This window comes from Panicum hallii, chromosome 7 (genome assembly GCF_002211085.1).
Source record: "Panicum hallii strain FIL2 chromosome 7, PHallii_v3.1, whole genome shotgun sequence".
NCBI lineage: Eukaryota > Viridiplantae > Streptophyta > Magnoliopsida > Poales > Poaceae > Panicum > Panicum hallii.
The window spans coordinates 34,393,826-34,412,031 of record NC_038048.1 but is presented as its reverse complement, the minus strand read 5'-3'; the positions used below and the strand labels follow the sequence as shown (position 1 = coordinate 34,412,031).

Below are 18,206 nucleotides of genomic sequence, written 5' to 3'. Positions count from 1 at the left end.
GCCGAGCTTGTTTGTGCGGAACAGAAAAGGATTTATTTAAAAAATAGTTTTGCACGTGCTATAATCAAATTTTTAGATTTAAGAGGACTCAATTAAAAAAAATACTTGCAACCCGCTCAACATAGGCTTCATTTATGGCTCTTGACCATATCGCGCCAATTGAGAGAGCTAATGCAGTCCCATGGGCCATGAACCAAAGTCGGACGAACAGTGTGAATGACATGGGCTTTCCTTTCCTGGGCCTTGGATGGCTGCCCATTTGGTTCTAGCTCCCCCTCTCAAGAAAGAAGAAAGAAAGAAAAACCAAGCAAATCCCTACCCGCCATGAGAGGGCAAGCACTCAAAACACCAGCTCCATCCATCTCCTTTTTCTAAAAAAAAAAAAGCAAGAGCACTGCCAAACCACCATTAAAGAAGGAAGAGAAGTAAAAGTCTTATAAAATTGTGATTGCATAAAAGGCAAATAACTCCGACTCTTAGTAGACTACTCATAAAAAACTAAGGTTACATCAAGGGCTCCGCACGCCCGCAACTGTAAGTTCACATCCTCCTTGATGAGCTGGAATATCACTCTTGTTTCAACTTCACGCCCTTATGAAAATCCTCATGTTCCTCTCCTTCCATAAATTCCATGAAGTATACATGATCACCGATGCTTTCGTTCTTCAAAATGGAAGGAGACGATTGGGTAGCAGCCGCTGTCCGGTACTTAGGTTGTTTGTCTCGCGAGTGATCCCGTTTGTTCTCTAGGCCTTTCCACGTCGTGCCTTATGTAATTCGTAGTGGTCTTGTGGACGCTTGATGCGCGTTGTACTTAAATTTCTTTTACTTAATACAAATACGCAGCTCTCCTACGCATTCGAGAGAGCGAAAAAAATCTTCACAAGGTGCTGCAATGACTCTGTCCACCGTTCTTCGATACTTGCATCTTGCCGAGAGGCAGGGTAACCAGATCACGCGACCAGGCCTGTACGAGATCCCAGACTTCGAGTGCAAAAGGGCAACGCACGCAGAGATGCTCGCGCACCACACCATTCATTCGCGCAGCGAGCGAGAACCGGGAAGAGTCTAACTAACCAAACTGGTCCTGAAGACCTGAACTGCATGATTAGTTTTACAACACATCCGGTGGCCCGACCCACCTTTGCCTTCCCCTCGCAAAATAATGGAGCGAGGAAAGAAAGGGCCTCGACAAGGCAAGGTCCATCAAATAATCAAATACTAAGTAGTACTCCGTCCATGCCCTTTGCGGCACCAACCGTTTAAACGGCACAAGCAAGGAGTAATTCTCTACGCTTTCCCTTGTACCAACCGTAAATGGGAATGCTAGCTCTGATTGCCAGACAGAACTTAAGATCTGACGGTAGGTGGCGTGCTCCATCAGAGAGGCCGCACGCACTTGCTTGTAATCGCCTCTACTCGCGGCCAAAACAGGTGTGCGGCATATGCAGGGGGGGTAGCAGGGGCGTCCGATTCCCCCGCTGCTCTGTACTTCCAAACTCCGATGGTCCTGAATGTAACGTGTGCATGTTGTTTCTTCTGCCTTCTTTCTTCTGAATCTGGTGCATGCGAAGCCCGTGTGCCTGTAATCATCTCATCACTAATGGGCAGATTTGGGGAAAATTTGAGGGGAAATGGTATTGCGCGGCCTGGTTTCTACTCTTCGGTTACAGTTTCTAGTTCGTCTTGCTTCCAGGCTAAGTCGGCGCAAAGAAGAGCACCCACTCTTGTGCTGTGACTTCGCGAGGCTGCAGGCTGCAGGGTGCCTCCTTTAGGTGGTGTTGTTTTTCGGCGCTGTTTTACCCATCAGAGCACAGCAACCCTCCTCTTCTTTATGGCAAAAGAGACTGCCTTTGTCAAGCCATGCTGACTCACGGACGCTTTTAACTACGTAGGAGTGGACGAAAATGAAAAGATTCAAAAGAACTTTCCACGACCTTGTGTGTCTGTGTGTGCGCGATCTGATGCTCTTCTGATCCGAAAACTTTTGGTAAAATAGGTCGTAAAGAAGACCACGGCGTCACCCAACAGGACGGATAGCTTCACGCTCCCTTTCCTTTCCTTCCCCAACATTTAACATTGTTCGTTCACTCGAATTAATGCACTCTCGTTGTGATGAAAAGCAAGCTTAATCAGAAAATCGATGATGGTGTTTCTGATTAGCTCGCGGGAGGCAAATCAAAATGCCCTGATTAGTTGGTGGGAGGGGGGGCAGGCGTTCATGGTGGTGCGCCGAAACAGGTGGTTGGTGCCATTGCCATAGGGCACGGGGCATGAAGGCACAGGGCAGTCGGTGGAGATCCATCATCCTCCATGAGATAAGGAACGGAGGGCACCGGCCGGCCGAGCGCACCCGCCGCGGGCGTCGTCGTGTCGCGCGCCCCCTGTTTTTTTGCTTCTTCGGCGCCGGTCGATGCGGTTCCGGGGCGCTCCCGTCCGCCCGCCCGCCTTGGCCCAGCCGCGCGTGAGGCGACGTCGCAACCGTCGACGGCGCACCAACCCTTCCCACTCCGGCCGGCCGCTCGCTCGATCCGTCCGTCGGCGCGCCGGGCGCCGCTGCCCCGTGCCGTAGCGCCGCGAAGATGGGAGAAGAAGGGGGATGAGCGAACCCAAACCCGTGCGGCCTCACGAATCGGTCGCGAATAGACTGACTGCCACGCATCTGGGGGGTTCGTCGCGTGAAAATGGGACCGGCCGGACATGGGTCAATGGCGGAGAGAGGATGTTCGGCTGAGCTCAGCTCCTAGTCTCAACTCTCAGCGTGCACATGCCAAAAGGTCCCAGCGCAAGGATCATCCCCAGTTGACCAACTGAGGTGGAGTGGAGCTCACGCACCAGGGAGCTCATCAGCAGTAGGTACCGGCTATTCCTGCGCGGATCTCAAAGCAGATGCACATGCACTAGCTGCTAGCTAGACAAGAACCTCCATGATCAAGAGGGCCCGGGAGGAAGCCGAAGAATCTTCGTGAGGTGCGCTGTACCTTTCATCGGCCCCATCCCAGAACAAGAGCCCTTTTTTATAAAAATAATAATAATAATCGAAGCACACCGCACCGCACCGCCCTCTAGTTTAGTCGAGTTGTTGGAGTAATTAAAAGGCCACCCCCACTCGCGCCACACTCTGGCCTCCCACTGCCCACATGCGCGCACAGTCCACTCCCCCTCCTACCTAGCTGCTTATCCGGCGAGCAGAGCTGAACCGAGCTCCAGTCTCAGACCAGTTCCGAACTAGCTAGCGAACCAGCTGCAGCAGGCCTCGAGGTCGCCATGAGCAAGGAGAAGCACCACCGCGACTGGATCCTCCGGCGCTGCTGCGGCGCCGTCTGCGCCTGCGCCCTCACGCTCGCCGCCGTCGTGGGCTTCATCATCCTCGTCATCTACCTGGCGCTCCACCCCTCCAAGCCCTCCTTCTACCTCCAGGACGTGCAGCTCCGCTCCATTGACCTCAGCGACCCCGCGCTCTCCCTCAACCTCCAGGTCCGTAGCGTTCTCGATCGCATTGTAGTATTTGGGGCGCGCCCGGTTCCGATCCGTGGCCGGCGCCGGCCAACCCGACCAACCAGACCTTCTTCATGCTCTGGCGAATGGCTGGCAGGTGACGATCGCGTCGCGGAACCCGAACGAGCGCGTGGGCGTCTACTACAAGACCCTGGACGCGTTCGCGACGTACCGGGACGAGCCGGTGACGGTGCCCGTGGAGCTGCCGTCCATCTACCAGGGCCACAAGGACGCGTCGGTGTGGTCCCCCGTCCTGTCGGGGGAGTCGGTGCCCGTGGCGCCGTACGCGGCGGACGCCATGCGGCAGGACATCGCGGCCGGGTACGTGCTGCTCCACGTCCGGGTGGAGGGGCGCGTCAAGTGGAAGGTCGGCAGCTGGGTCTCGGGCGGGTACCACCTCTTCGTCAACTGCCCCGCGCTGCTCGCCGCCTCGGGGGGCGCCGTCGGGGGGGCATTCGCCGCCAGCGCCTCGGCCGGCGGCGGCGCCGTCCCCGCAGGCGTCAACACCACCGTCTCCCTCAAGTTCACGCACCCCGCCGACTGCACCGTCGACATCTGACGGCGACGGCCGGGCGCCCGCTCAGCCGCCGTTCGTGCGTGTACGATGACCCGTCGCTCGCGCGCGCGTAGCTATCGATGGAGCAATCTTGTAGCAGTTGAAATGTTCTTCCTCCTTAATATTTCCCCTTTTTTTCCGAACCTGTGCAGAATAAATTATTAAAGCTACTCTACATATACACACTCTGTCTCGTAGTTTTGCTATTTATATTATGTAATATTTCCACCGAAATAGAATTAATTTCCATCTAAAAAGCGTAAAATTACTGAGCCTGCCTAGCTAGTTATCATCTTTGTGTGTGTTCATTTTCTTCCCCTCGTGTCCCGTTGAGCCGTGCGTGACATCGTAACATGGCATGTCTGCGGATGAACGAGACGGCGTTGAGTTTGAGCACGAGAGAGATAGATGCAGCAGGTACGTGTGCCGCTTTCAAGAGCCCGTACAAACTACAAACACACGGTTCATTGGAAAAGGGAACAGCCGGATTGGAGAGGCGGAGAGCGACGCGCCACCAGCTAAGGAAACTACTACGAGTACGTGCCAAGGTCGACCGGGGCGCGACACCATAGTTCGGCCGCGCGTCACGTCAGGGCTGTGCGCGCAAAACGGGCGGCTAGGCATCCAGCGCCGCTCGTATTAGGAGCCTGAAAACTCAGCTCGCGCCGGCACTGGCCGCGTTTCGCGTGGCAGCGGCCGCGCCTGAGACCGGCGCGCGCGTGCAGGAAGCGTGGACTCGCGAGCCGTGGATCGTCGCCGGCCGCGGCCGCCGCGCGCCGCACCCGGCCCGAGGAGCTGGCCGGCTAGCTGGGAGTGGCACGGCGAGAGGCCGGCCGGCGAGCAGTCACCGGACCGGACGGCGACGCGGCAGCGGCACTGCTCAAGCGTGCGCCACGGACATGCATGTCGAGACGAGACGAGACAATGAGAGCGCCCCTGTTCGTCACCGATCCACGCGCGCCACGCCAGCAAACGCGCAGACGCTCGCGGCTCGCGGATCTGCACACATGGGCCGCAACTGTCATGAAGTGTGCGATGGAGGATGGGCTGCTGCACGTCAACCCCAGATCAAGGCCAACGCAGCTGTGGCCCAAAATCTTGCCAAAACATTAAGGACTGAAACAAGAAGATTGGCAAGAACATTATGCCGGTGCATGATCTGGAATTCCGAACCGGAAAGAAGATCAACAAGCATAACCATGAACGAAGCAAGAAACCTGAAAGCAACTTCGTTGCGTGGAATCAATCGGAGGATTTGATGGAACTGCTGTTTATCCGTGTCTTTGGCATCGGCGCCGCCATCAGCATTCAGCGGCTATGATTCCTCGTCGCGACGGCGTCGTCGCATATCATCGGGGTCACCCCGCTCGTCGTCGTTTGCCCACGCGTTGCCGAAGCCGTCGTGTACCATCGCTGTTACCCCGGGCGTAGGTTGCCGACGCATTGCCGTTTGCGGCTGCGTCCCGTAGAATTGGGGTGCCATCGCTGAGAGTTGTGGCTGCGTCGCGACGAGCCCGGTCATCGCCCGTGGCCATGTGGCGCCGCCGTAAGAGCCTTGCGGCTGCATCACGCCCAGATTGGTCACCCCACTAGGCAAGGCGGCGTCGGCGTCGGCGCGGCCGCGAGGGTTCGGCGGCTGGAGCCGGAGGCCGCCGCGTCGCCTCGCCTGCTGGTACGCCTCCTGCCGCCGCCGCAGGACCTCGAGCTCGACGGCCGTATCCACGAGCTGGGCCTCCAGGTCCTCGATCGCCCCGACGCAGCCGCGCACGGGGTCCGCCAGCCGCATCCTGGACTCGTGCACGATGGTCCGCACGCACGCGTCCCACCGCGGGCGGGGCACCTCCCGGAGCGTGCGCAGCAGGTTCTTGACGCCGAACACCCGGAGCACGCTCCGGAACCTGTCGGGGTCGTCGGCGGGGAAGTAGGGCGCCAGGGCGCAGCCCGGCGGGCACCGCTGCCGCTTGTGCCTGCACGCGGCGCACCCGGGCGGCGGCGAGCCGCCGCCGCTGCCGGGGGTGGCAGGGGCCCGGGCCCGCGCCGCGGGCGGGGGCGTGGACGAGGACGCGATGCTGCTGCGGCCGCCGGTGGCCGGCGCCGGGGGCGATGAGGTACCATCCGACGACGGCGAGTCGGGCTCCGACTCCGAGGCGATCGCGCAGCCAGATGGCGGGGACCAGGTGGGCGCCCCTTGCGCCGCCGCTGGTGCGGACATGCTGCTCCGCGTCCAGCAGCAGAGGTCGGCGATCTTTCGAGAATTGATGAATGGTTTGGGCGGCGGGGTAGGCCGCCGTATATATATTGGTCTTGATTTCTTGAACGAAAACAGAAGGGGTTGGGTGGATCGGCAGGGGAGAATCTGCACCTTGGATCTGCCGGCTGGCTGCGAATCCTGTCTAGTCCGAACGAGAAGCAAATCGATCCACCTATACCGTCGTGCTAATTTTGATGGCTAAAGTAATATCTGCATGCAGGCGCGAAGCTAGAAACTTTCAGCACCTTAATTTTCATTTGGTATAAACAACAGTGATTTAAAGGAATTTGCCTAGTTGTCGGGGTCGACGACGGCTGGTTTTTTTCAGCCAATTGATTGTGCTGACTCGGCTCACCTAGTATTTCTATCTAATTTCTGCCAGGTCCCACATTTCGAATGGATAGAAAATTGAGTGACGCAACAAAAAAAAAACACAATGTTATGTAGTCATCCCTTTTGAAAAGCAAGAGCTTTTAATAAGGAAGGATTTGATAGTGTCTGTGGGCCGGATTTGCAGCGTTTTGCTTCGTGGGCCTCATTTGTGGATTGTTTGTCTCAAGATTGGTCGCCTTTTCCTTTATGTGCCTTATTCATGGGCTTTTCTCTCTTTTTCCTCAAAGATTTAATTCTTTGTGAGCATTTAGTAATTTCACAAGTTCTTAGAGTTAAATTTCATTAACTCAAATTAAATCATACTTACTCCACCCAAAACATTTTGTCACCATTGATTTTTTTTTCTCAAACTATGGTGAATACCATTATTCAATTTATTGGTTAGGGAGAACCAAATGGGTACCACTAGATTTGTCATTAGAAAAGGACTTTAACCATTTTATGCTTATCAATTTATATAAATACTTGTAGAAAATACTAATGGTCTAATGAATAAAAATAGTGACAAATATCTCGGAACGGATGGACGAAGGAGTATATAGCTACATGTTATAATCTTGTATTAGTTAAGCTTTAACCTTTTTATATTTGCAAAAATGGTATAAAACTGTCTATATGCTGATTTTTTATGTTCGGTTGACTTCATCGAAAGAACTAATTGATTTCTCTAGTAGTTTAACCCGTCCCAAATTACAATTCATTTTGAAATACATATATTTTGATATGCACCTGGATGTACACTATATCTAGATATATAGCAATATATATATATATAAAGCCAAAACGAAGTGTAATTTGGGACGGAGGGAGTATCTACTAAAGGTGAAAAGAACGTAAACTTGGGTCGCTAATAACACGGATAACTATGAATTAGAATCACCTGGTTAAATAACATCACCGTCCCTAAAAATTTACAACATCTCCAATCTGTCTTTAGTGAAGCACAAATACACCACTGATCCAAATCCAATTCTCTAATACCATGATCACCAGATAAAAAAACATAAACTAAGAAAAGAAAACAAGAATAAGCAAAAGGACCTGCAACTAATCTAGGTTCTAATCAGAAGCTCCCCCTGACAAGCACATATGGATTCTTCAATATACACTGTCGTCACTACTACTCCTGCCTTCGGAAGAACAGCGTCCTGTCGACAGCCGTGAGCAGACAGAGATCACCGGAACCGTGCTCGCCCGCTTGATCACTACTCTCCACGTTAACGTTCAAGTCAATGCAAGATGGAGACGACGAGGAAGTGCCATCTTCCTTGTGTTCATGGTCGCCTGTGCGCTCCTCCTTGGCCTCGTCTAGCTCTACCTTCACCTTCTTGCTCGGCGGCGAGCAAGCTCTAGACCTGGCGTCGTCGATGCTCTCGCAGCTCAGGATGATGACGGCATCGCCGACGCTGACCTCGTCGCCGGCATGGTTCCGCACCACCCCGCTCTCGATCGCCTCCTTGATGCCGAGCTGGCAGTCCCGGCCAGCCTGCTCGACGTCCTCCATGAATATGACCCGGTGCGGGTTCTCGGATATAGCCTCGTATAGCCGTTCTAGGTAGGCCGCCGGCTCGCCGGCGGGAGGCGTCCGTGGCCGCTTACTCCGGTGCTCCTCGGAGGAGCCGGAGGCGGACGGCGATGACGAGGCACCGGGCCTGATGGATACGACGTTGTTGCGTGACCCGAAGACGAGGTTGGCGATCCCCCTCGCCACCCTCTCCTTGCCCTCGGCGTCGCCTCCGAGGAAGAGCATCCACGTCTCCTCCTTGGCGTCCGCCGACCTCGACCTGTCGCGCCGCTTCGCGATCCCCGACCGGCACTGCAGCACGGTGCTCGCGACCTCGGGGACGATCTCTTTCTGCCAGGGCACCTCCTTCTCCAGCGCGGCGCAGAGCAGCTTCAGGTTCTCGGCGCTGAGCTCCTTGAACCTGGCGCGGCACTCCACCTCCACGGAGCCGTTCGAGGCGCCGGAGTCGTGGGACCTGGCCGGCTTCCCGCTGGCCTCGCGCTTGGGCTTCCACGGGTGCGTGGCGTCGAGGCCGCCGAGGAGCCACGAGCGGCGAGGCTGCAGGTGGTGGTCGCCGCCGTGCTCGTAGGAAGAGATGGAGGAGGCCGGGGACACCGGCGCGGAGAAGTGCAGCGTCATCCGCTGCGACGGCTTGCTGCAGATGGAGCTCCATGTCTTGCCAAGATCCGTCAGATGTGTAGCTTCCTGTACCAATAACAAATGTCACTTAAGAAGATTAGAACATGTGACAACAAAGCATGTGATTAAGAAATAAAAGTAATTAAGAATATTATCGGAGAGCAATCATGCATGCGATTGAACATTCGAGTGGTTCGTACCTGGTCACGGCAATGCTGAAGCCAAGAAGGGAGGGTCGACGACGGCGAGACGAACGGCCGCGGCAATGGTGCTTTCGCGTCAATCCTGGCGGCCGAGCAATCGCCGCAGCATCTGGAGATCAGCTGGCTGCCGCCCAAAAGCGGCCAGCAAGACGCCGGTCCGTTCCCATCCGTGTCAGAGCCCGCTTTCATGGACTGATTGACCGTGCCTAGAGCACTGCAGAAGCAACAAAACGGAATAAGATTCCACCGTCACCTCGCCCGTCGACGTCTCCATAAAATCAGCTAGCTGCTGCTTGGTAGCTTTGCCGGTGTACCAGCATGTACAATGGCTTTCAAACTTTTGTCGATGATGATGCAAGTAATGCTAATGCCCAATATCTGTGTACTCCATACCACATGGTTTTAAACTTTTTGATAATGTTCAAACTTGAAAACCTTATTATCGGGATGTTAATAAGATTAATGGAGAAAGGAAAGGTAGGGAAACAAATAAAGATGCAAAAGAGGGAATGTGAAGGTGATGAGTTAGCTACTGCCCTAAAGCTTTTGTCCCGAAAGCACGCAAAAGATGCAAGCTTTCACTCACACTCATGGTAGGCAAAGAGAAAAGGGCAGAGCACGCCGCAGGGACGGTACAGTCTCTGCACTCCTAGCTCGGCTGCCTCAGCAACGAATGGTCAGGGGACATTTCGTTTCAGGCTGATTCGATCACCTGACGTGACATGCTATATCGGGAAATCCCCAACAACTTTGCATCTCTCGCAAGCCGATAGATAGGGACCGCCGGATTTACCTGTCGTCGAAGGCGCAGGTGAGGCTCAGCGCGAGGCTGCCGGCGGGGACGGTGAGCGTCTGGAGCCCCCACAGGCTCTCCAGCGACGGCTGCCCCGCCCGGCACTTCGTGTAGGTCTGGTACGTCCCGAACCCGAGGAGCCAGCAGAGGCCGCCGGCGGGGTGCTCGCCGCCGCACGCCAGGGCGCGCAGCTCGGTGACGACGTGCTCGACGGAGCAGTAGTACCCTCTCCGCCCGCTCTGGACGTGGCCGGCCCAGAACTCGGCCGCCCACTTGAGGTCCTCCACGACGAGCAGGACCTGCCTCCTGCCCTTGACGAGGCACCGCAGCTCGCCGAGCCGCCTCTCCGCCTCCTCCCTCGGCACGTCCCGGAACGAAGACACGCGGAGGCTGACGACCTGCGCGCCTCGCAGCGCGTCGTGCTTCGCCTCGGCCTCGGCTCTCTTGATCTTGTTCACGGCCGCGTGCGCCATGGCCTCGGCCGCGGCCGCGCTCTCCGCGACGACGACGACCTTCCTCTTGCTCCGGGAGGCCAGGCAGTCCAGGATGGCCGCGACGTCATCGTCGCGCACCTGGTGGACTGGGAGCTTGGCTTTGGCTTCGTGGGCAGGGCTTGTCCTGGCGGTGCTGCTAGGGTTAGGGTTTTGGCTGTTGGGGGTGGCCGTGGCCGCGGTGGTTGCGGTGCTGCACACGGCCTGCTCCACGTTGGCCTTCACCTGGGTGCTGGAGAAGCCGGCCTCGCGCATGACGCGGCTGACGCTGGGGTCGTCGAGGATGGAGACGACGAGCTGCTCGAGCTCGATCTTGACCGCGAGCACCGGCTGCTGCTGGCTGTCCACGGAGCCGCGGCGCTGGTGCGCCTGCGCGCGCTTGAACGCCGCGACGAGCGCGTTGGACAGCGACGGCGGGTAGTAGTGGTGGTGGCCGTGGCCGTGGCCGCCGAGCAGCGGCGACGAGGCGACCGCGGCGGAGGCCGGGAGCCGGTTGAGCGCGACGTTGAAGCAGAGCTCCAGCGCCTTGCACTGGAGCGGGTGGGAGTGCGAGCGGAGGCACGCCGCGCGCAGCAGCCCCGCGGGCGCCGCCAGCATCGCGCTCGCCACGTGCAGCGGCGTCACCTGCGCGTTCCCGCGCCGCCGCGCCAGGCTCACCGCCTGCTTCACCACCGCCGCGGCCTCCGCCGTCAGCGACTGCTGCACCGTGCACCCCCCGGCCCTCATCTCGAGCTGGGCCGGCCGCCTTTAACCTAATAAGCTGATCAATTAGCTAGCTGCCAAGACCGATTTGTTGCAGCAACGGCAGTGCGTGCTAAAGATCCGGTGGCAGTTGCGAGGTGGAAGGAGATCAGGGATTGGAGACGCGTAGATATAGAGGGGATCGGATAGATCACTGGAGCTGCAGCTGGTGGATGCGGTGCTGCTTTATATGTTGGCGAGTGTTCATCTTTTGAGCAGGGCGGCCGGCCGGTGAGGTCTTGAGGTGAGGGATGGAAGGATTTGGGCGTATGGATTTGTGCTTTTCTTGTTAGGGAGGGCTGCTGCTAGATGCATTTTCTTTACTCCTCTTGGGTTAACATTTTTTTTGGGAGTCCAAAGTGGATTTTGTGGTGGGAAAGAGAAAGTGGGTAGAGGTAGAAATGTAGAATGCATGTGCTGACAAAGCAGATACAAAGGCGCCTCAGCTTTCCCTCCCCTCTCCATCTCTCTCCATGGGTTAGCTCCCTCGCTCCCAGTCTAGCTTGATCCATGACCGTCAGAAAGCAGATCATATATGGATTGTACACACGGTTTACAGTGGTGCATGCAGTATCTTTGTGACCAGGTTTTGCATGTGATCGGCTGCCTCTAAAGAATGACCCGATGAGAGCTAAATTTTATGCTGGGATGGACGATGCATCAAAGTGAGCAAAGGCAAACATAAAATTCCGAACCTGATCTGGAAGGATTTGAACAGGTGACAAATGTGCATCGATCACTGGAGCAGCCCATGCAGACTTTGAGGTTTCTGAGGTTCTTCTTCCTAGTCCCTCTCCTCATTGAATGTGCATTATATTGACAAATGTTGGAGCAGATTCTATGCATATACGAATTCACGATTATGCAAAAGGCAAATAACGGGGATAATCAACATACAGGATAGACTGATATAATTAGTAAGGGACAAACCTTTACAGCATCGACATGCGAAGATTTTTTCTTCTTTCTTTCTATGAATGTACATACAGCATGTACTATGTAGCCGAAATGACATATTCCACCAAAGGCAGTTGGCCAAAACTGAACAGAATAATGTAGTGATGTGATCCTTACCCGGCCAGTATAGTTAACCCCTAAAAACAAACTATCAGGAAAAAGTTTCACCCTATTGGATAGCAAGAACTACCACACTGATCTGACCCACAAATAGCTAAATGGAGTAACTGACAAACTGAATCTTCTTTAGGCTATCAATTTGGTTTTATTAGAAAATATAAAAGCTAAGTTGCTTGCATATATACATATAAAGCACTTTCAATTAAGTAAACAGCGAATCACAAAAACAAACAAATTAACAAGAGTTGCCTAAATTAAAATGCTGCAGTACTCTGCACTATCTAACATGTTGAGAGAGTACATACATGTATGATAAGAGGAACTGGTGAACTGCTGCTTTTACACCTCCCCGCAGGTCGTATAGTTACGCAATCATCGATCACATTAACAGCAGGAAATGGGGCTGATCTCGCAATGATGGCGATACAACATGTGTGATGCTTTTACGTGATCGATCGATAGGATCTGATGTGGCCTGCAGTGACCTCTCATCTTTTGAGAGGGCCCATTTAAATTGGTTTTCTTTTCCTGCGACGGAGATCTTTGCGCCCTAAAAGAATCGGGAACTGTGTACGGCCTCTTTCTCTCTGGACTCAAAGTATAAGGAATAAAGCGTCCCCCCTTACTACTGCCCATACGCTCTCTCTGTGTGTGTAGGTATGTGTGTGTGTGTGTGTGTGTGTTTGTATGTGCATCATGCATGGCAAAGATTAGACTCACTCAGAATTAGTAGCTTGTAGGGGCACCAAAAAAAAACCACATGATGTTCAGCAAAGCAGGGGCTTTTCAGAATTTCTTGCTCCCAATGCTTGCTCCTCAAAAGCAGACTGTATTGGTACTAGCCAGACACAGAAATTAACACACTCAGTCGATCCCCAAGTTTAGGCAACCTCTCCAGTTTCAGTGCCACACTGCCATTACAAGAAAATAGCCATTACTAACTAGGACTGATTTAGAAACATGCATATTAGTTGATTGAAATCGCAGTGGAAGTTCAGTAGTAGTGCCCATATCGACCACTACTGCTAGTAGCATTCCTCATAGCAGTGTTCAAATGATGCGCACTGTGCAGTATACCATGGAGCAGGATTATCAGCCAGGGAAAAGCTAGCCAAAGCATGTAACAAAGCGAGGTTTACTGGATCATTGACCGGTCATTACCGTGTGAATTTGCATCAAAAGCTGTGCTCGAAACATTGCTCTTTATGGGGATACGAACAGAGAAAAGGGGTCGGTTAACAGCTACCCCCAGAGGTAACGATCAGAAATGACTTCCCCCTCACGCCTTCCATCCCAAGAGATCTCTCTCATTACTCAATCATCATCATCTCCGTTCTCCACAGGTAAATTTCATTTCCAAGATCACAACGAATTGTGTGTTATGCATATATACATATATGCCTCTCACAATATATCCGTAAGTTTTGAGCCTGGCCTGAAGTTCGTCAAGTTTTCATAAACCTAATAAGTGATGACTAGTTCTGAACTATACTACCATGTAACTGACTGCTACAGAGAGCAACCACCTGTCGCCTTCTTTCTAGGATTCCGGCATCAATGTATTGTGAAGCTCTGAGTGTATGTAAGATCTTTTCAAACTAATCTGAGAGGTAGTGGTCACAGTCAAAGAAATCTTTGGTAACATATGGCCCAAAAGGGCAGCAAAAGGCCAAGCCCTAATCATCACAAAGCCATTTGCCCCAAAAGGAGCGCTCCATGGAGGAAAGTATATACGCAGTTTGAGGAACGACCAGAGAAGAGGGAAGAGCAGCAGCAATGCTGCAAAAGAAAACGCAAAGACGAAAGCAGAAAAAGAACCCTAGTAATCACTGCAAGCCCTTCTTTTGATCCCCTCTTTTCTTTCTCTAGCTGGTTAATCGAAGCAAGCAGCGGTTAGGTTGCTGTTCAGTTCAGATCTGTGTGTGAATGACAAAGCAAGGGCAGTGTGGCGTGCTGAGGAATTAAACAAGCGCCAAGCTCTGCGTAGCTGCAGTCAGCTTTTTAAAGTGTAACAACTGGGGTGCTAAAAAGCGCATAAGTGGCATTATCTGCAGAAAAGCTTCTGAATTTTAATTCCTCTGGCGCGCTGGTAATGGGCGCTCAGAAGATGCAGCAGAGGCAGCACTACACTACCACTGCAAGGTTGTGGAAAAGTGTCACCTGTGTTTTCTGAACCTAGTTTTGGATTAAGTTTGCCACACTGTATCAGAAATCCATTTTTTTGTGATATCAACGGATAACTATTATTGTGCCTTTGCTTCTTACATGAAGGCACCTATGCAAAGTTTGGCAAAGCAAGTGCTTTGAACTTTGAAGTTTGAACCTGCAGAAATTTGATGAAGACGACCGCTGCCAGCTGTGAATTCCAATCTTTTTGGAATCCCAGTTTGTTTCTCTCTTTTCCTGTACACCTCTGCAAACAGAGTTCAGTTCAAAGGAAGTAAACAACAAATAGGCAGTTCACTAGTTCCCTACATGCAACATAGAGAAAAGAGGAGTGATTCACCATGCAGGATCTACTGATACAGCTGATACTCACCAATTACCAAGGTGCATTGAGGCTGAATAGCTGTGCCTTCCCAGCTGCTATCCTACTGGACCGGCCGGGCCTGGAGCTGAAAATAGATGCACTTCTCTTCTTCTCTGTCTTCATCAATATATGATATCCAAACAAGATACAATCTTCAATAAGCAACTCTAACCAACATTTTCCGTAGTACTTTTTAGTAAAAAGTATAAAAGTAATACATTCTGGTCCTATTTTCATGTCAACAATTTCAATAGAGTTGTATAGATCGAAGGTCAAAATTGAGGAAACTTTGACCAGAAAAATTCTAAGGCATCATGTATTTCTGAACAGAGGGAGCACTATATAAGCATTGAGCAACAAACATGTCTGCCACCGACATACCAGCCTTAAGCTATGATGATCCAACATTAACATTATTGAGATAGTATACAACCCCAACTAGCATCTTGACATCAAGTGTCACTTATCATACCTTGATAAGAAATTCGTCGAATTATTCAATGTTTTAGGTAATTTCGAGTAGTTGAGTGTAAGACAAAGTAGTAGTTCACATTTCCTGCATATAAATAGCATTGGGAAAATGGCAAAAACCTACCTGCAAACTAGTTTCATGCATGTCAATTTGTTACATGTATTTAAAATTGGAGAACAAGCGACTTTAAAATATTTTCATATTCCCACCTTGTAAATATTAACCGTCCAGCATGGATCATGTATCCATGTACCCTTGAATTCAGCATGGGTCACTACGATTCCAATTTATGAATTTTACAAGTGATGCAATAATAATGCCATATGTGAGGCGAAGAAGAGAACAATATTATTTGCAACACTACTTTAGTCCACACAAATTACATGACACCTAAGCAATGGTGGAGCGCCTAGAGGCACATTGAAGGCTAATTCTGTTAGAAATATACCGATATCAAATGGTCAATTTTCTCAGGGTCACAAAAACCTATAAAAGCTACAGATGTTAGAAGTACTGGATCAAGCCCTCCTTATCAATGGTGAATGGTCCGAGAGATTCCCTGGCATGGCAAAACATTACCAAGAGGTCTTGCCGTTTTTGATCACGCACACACAATCAGAATTAGATATATAAAAAAATCCATTGGGCAGACAAACGTGAAGTCAGTTACCAGCATCACCATCCAAATTCATGAACTAGCGATCCAGCAAAATCATATTTCTGCAAAATCTGAGCAAACTATTTCAAATACAACGGCTGGAACGCACAACGCAGGTGGCAGGAGCACCATCAGCCGATACGGTTGAAATGTCTGAATACGGACTCGGCCAAGTCCGGAGCCCTGTTCCCCACCAAAGGCCCTGATACGGTTCTTCTATAGGAGGTTCAAGTAATAGAGTAGCACGATCCAAAATGTCGACGATGCTTGCCGTCGTTTCTCCGGCCGGATAGACGGTCAAGATCTACCTATTAGTAGGCTATTAAAAGCCTGAATCTTGACGTAGACGACGATCCCCAGAGGCCGCAGCATTTGCTAGGCCTGCCTCAACGCACCCACTCTGGTCCGAGGTACTTCGGGTTGGGTTTGCTTCACGGCGTGTAGCCGGGCCAGCCGGATCGAGCCCATCTTCAGTTCCCGCGCCTCTTCTGCAGAGTTCCCGCCAGCTTGCGCTTCCTTCACCTTCCGCTTTGCCTGCACCGAAGCTTTCCTCTTCTGACGCCTTGTCATGGGTGCTTCACCAGCAGACAGGTCCATGACAGGCACGCTCCTCCTGCGCGCGCAAGCACCCAACCCATAGGTCAAACCACAGCTCAGAGCTCACACCACGCACAACGTAAAACCAAACAACGAATCGAATCGAGCCGCACCTCGCCTCCAGCGCGCGCGACGAGGCCGCGGGTCCTGGGCCTCCTGGAGATTTTCCTGGCAGCAGCAGACCTGCGCGGGAACGCCGTGGACTGTGGCACCATGGCAAGCTTCGCGGTGGCCGGAGTCGTGGCGGCCGAGGGGGAGGTAGTGCCGGACGTGGACTCGTCGTCTGTTGAGTAATCATCAAAGAGCTTCCGACGGACCACCTTACGCCGATCATGCTTCTTACGCCCACCATGCTTGCGCCCCCACGTTCATTGCAATGCCGATGAGTAAAATCGCCACCATATCAAAGTCGTCGTCGTCGTCAGATGACGACGAGTCGTCGAAGAACATACTCAGGAGCGAGCACATCTGCACAAAAGAACCACCATTTTATTCACATAAATTGCGGATAGCCAGTTGATTAAAAGATTATAATTAAGTAGGACACATGACCAAATGAAAGACATGGATGCACTATATAAACACGCGTTACATTTATGGCCTCAAAAAAACAATCATGCCTTTGGAATCCGCGCTAGAATGTAGCATATTAAAATCCGGATCAGCTTTGGTATGCAAGTTGAAAGACTGATAGAATGTAGCATAGAATGTTGGAAACAAAAAAAGAATTTGATATATTTTTCCCAGATATTTCACTTGAAAGTTGATATTTGAAAGGTAAATGTTCCAGTGCAGTTCCTCAAGACCTCACGAAATTGAGCGTAAGCAACTGTCTGATACGTGCGCTTGCTATTAAGGGTTGTTCGGTACTGAATAATGAACAGGACATAAGAGGAATGAGACGGATTAAGCATGACGAAAAGACAAGCATTGCAATCACCGAAACTCTGAAAGTACATTTGCCAACAAAATTTGGCATTCAAAGCTAATATCAGTAAATGGCAGCTCAAGAGTCACGCAGATTTCAGATCTTACAGTGTCCACCGGACGCCAGGAGCATTCCTCCCAACCGTCAAAGGAATTTCAGCAAGCAGTTGGCACGCACGCACGCAACGCTAGTTGGCGGCAACCTAAGGAACCAAGGAGGAGCCAATGCCCTGGAAGGCCTGGACTCCCTGAACCAAAGCGGCGGCGCACTATTCCGAAGCTAGCACTGGCGCAGGTTGGATCGGCCACGACCTCGCACACGCAACACTGTTCGCCTATGCGGGGAGGAGAGGCGCGGGAGAGAGCGGAGGCGAGACCTGGGTACCGGGGGGGGGGGTGGTGTGGCGTGGGGCGCAGGCGAGCCGGGACGGGGCGGGGGATATCGGGGGCAGGCGGCGGCTCAGGCGTGGCGTGGTAGGGAGCGGCGGGCGGGGGCGCCGGCCGGCGGCGGTTGCGCGGGCTGAGCGCTTTTCTTCCCGCGCTGCGCGCTCTGCTCGCGCCAAAAATTACTCGCGAATAAGGGCGGAGGGGTAGCTAGGGTTTGGAGAGGTGGTGTTACAAGAAGTATTTAACTATTTGTCATCCGTCATCCTTACGGATATCACTTCTTCAAAAGCTAATTTTATTTTAGCTTCTGTAAATTTGCCACTCCTTTGTACTGAAGCACTTTAGAAAATAATTACCAGAGGAAGCAACTGATTCCAAGCACCAAATCTTTGTGTTCTCTGAAGAATACAAAGATCCTATGATGAACTCTTAATTGCTTTGACACCTTGGCAAAGAAATTGAGCGGAACCGCCAACTCTGCCAATTTAC

The 18,206-nt window shown here is 52.3% G+C and overlaps 2 protein-coding genes and 1 long non-coding RNA gene across 3 annotated transcripts; 1 reads left to right on the top strand and 2 right to left on the bottom strand.

Moving 5' to 3' along the window:
• Positions 1-3,097: 3,097 nt before the first annotated feature.
• On the top strand, positions 3,098-4,311 carry LOC112900135 (NDR1/HIN1-like protein 1). The gene is made up of 2 exons (XM_025968893.1): positions 3,098-3,477; positions 3,596-4,311. Exons 1-2 carry the CDS (start codon positions 3,268-3,270, stop codon positions 4,055-4,057), a joined length of 672 nt encoding a protein of 223 aa, XP_025824678.1. The 5' UTR covers positions 3,098-3,267; the 3' UTR covers positions 4,058-4,311.
• A 3,288-nt stretch (positions 4,312-7,599) lies between these two features.
• Positions 7,600-11,453, bottom strand: LOC112901230 (protein SMAX1-LIKE 3-like). Its single transcript, XM_025970091.1, has 3 exons — positions 9,838-11,453; positions 9,042-9,258; positions 7,600-8,907 (listed from the first exon to the last, which is right to left on the bottom strand). Exons 1-3 carry the CDS (start codon positions 11,052-11,054, stop codon positions 7,819-7,821), a joined length of 2,523 nt encoding a protein of 840 aa, XP_025825876.1. The 5' UTR covers positions 11,055-11,453; the 3' UTR covers positions 7,600-7,818.
• A 4,455-nt stretch (positions 11,454-15,908) lies between these two features.
• Positions 15,909-17,660, bottom strand: LOC112901672. Its single transcript, XR_003230335.1, has 3 exons — positions 17,439-17,660; positions 16,517-16,871; positions 15,909-16,419 (listed from the first exon to the last, which is right to left on the bottom strand). It is a non-coding gene; the product is annotated as an uncharacterized LOC112901672 (long non-coding RNA).
• Between the last annotated feature and the right edge of the window lie 546 nt (positions 17,661-18,206).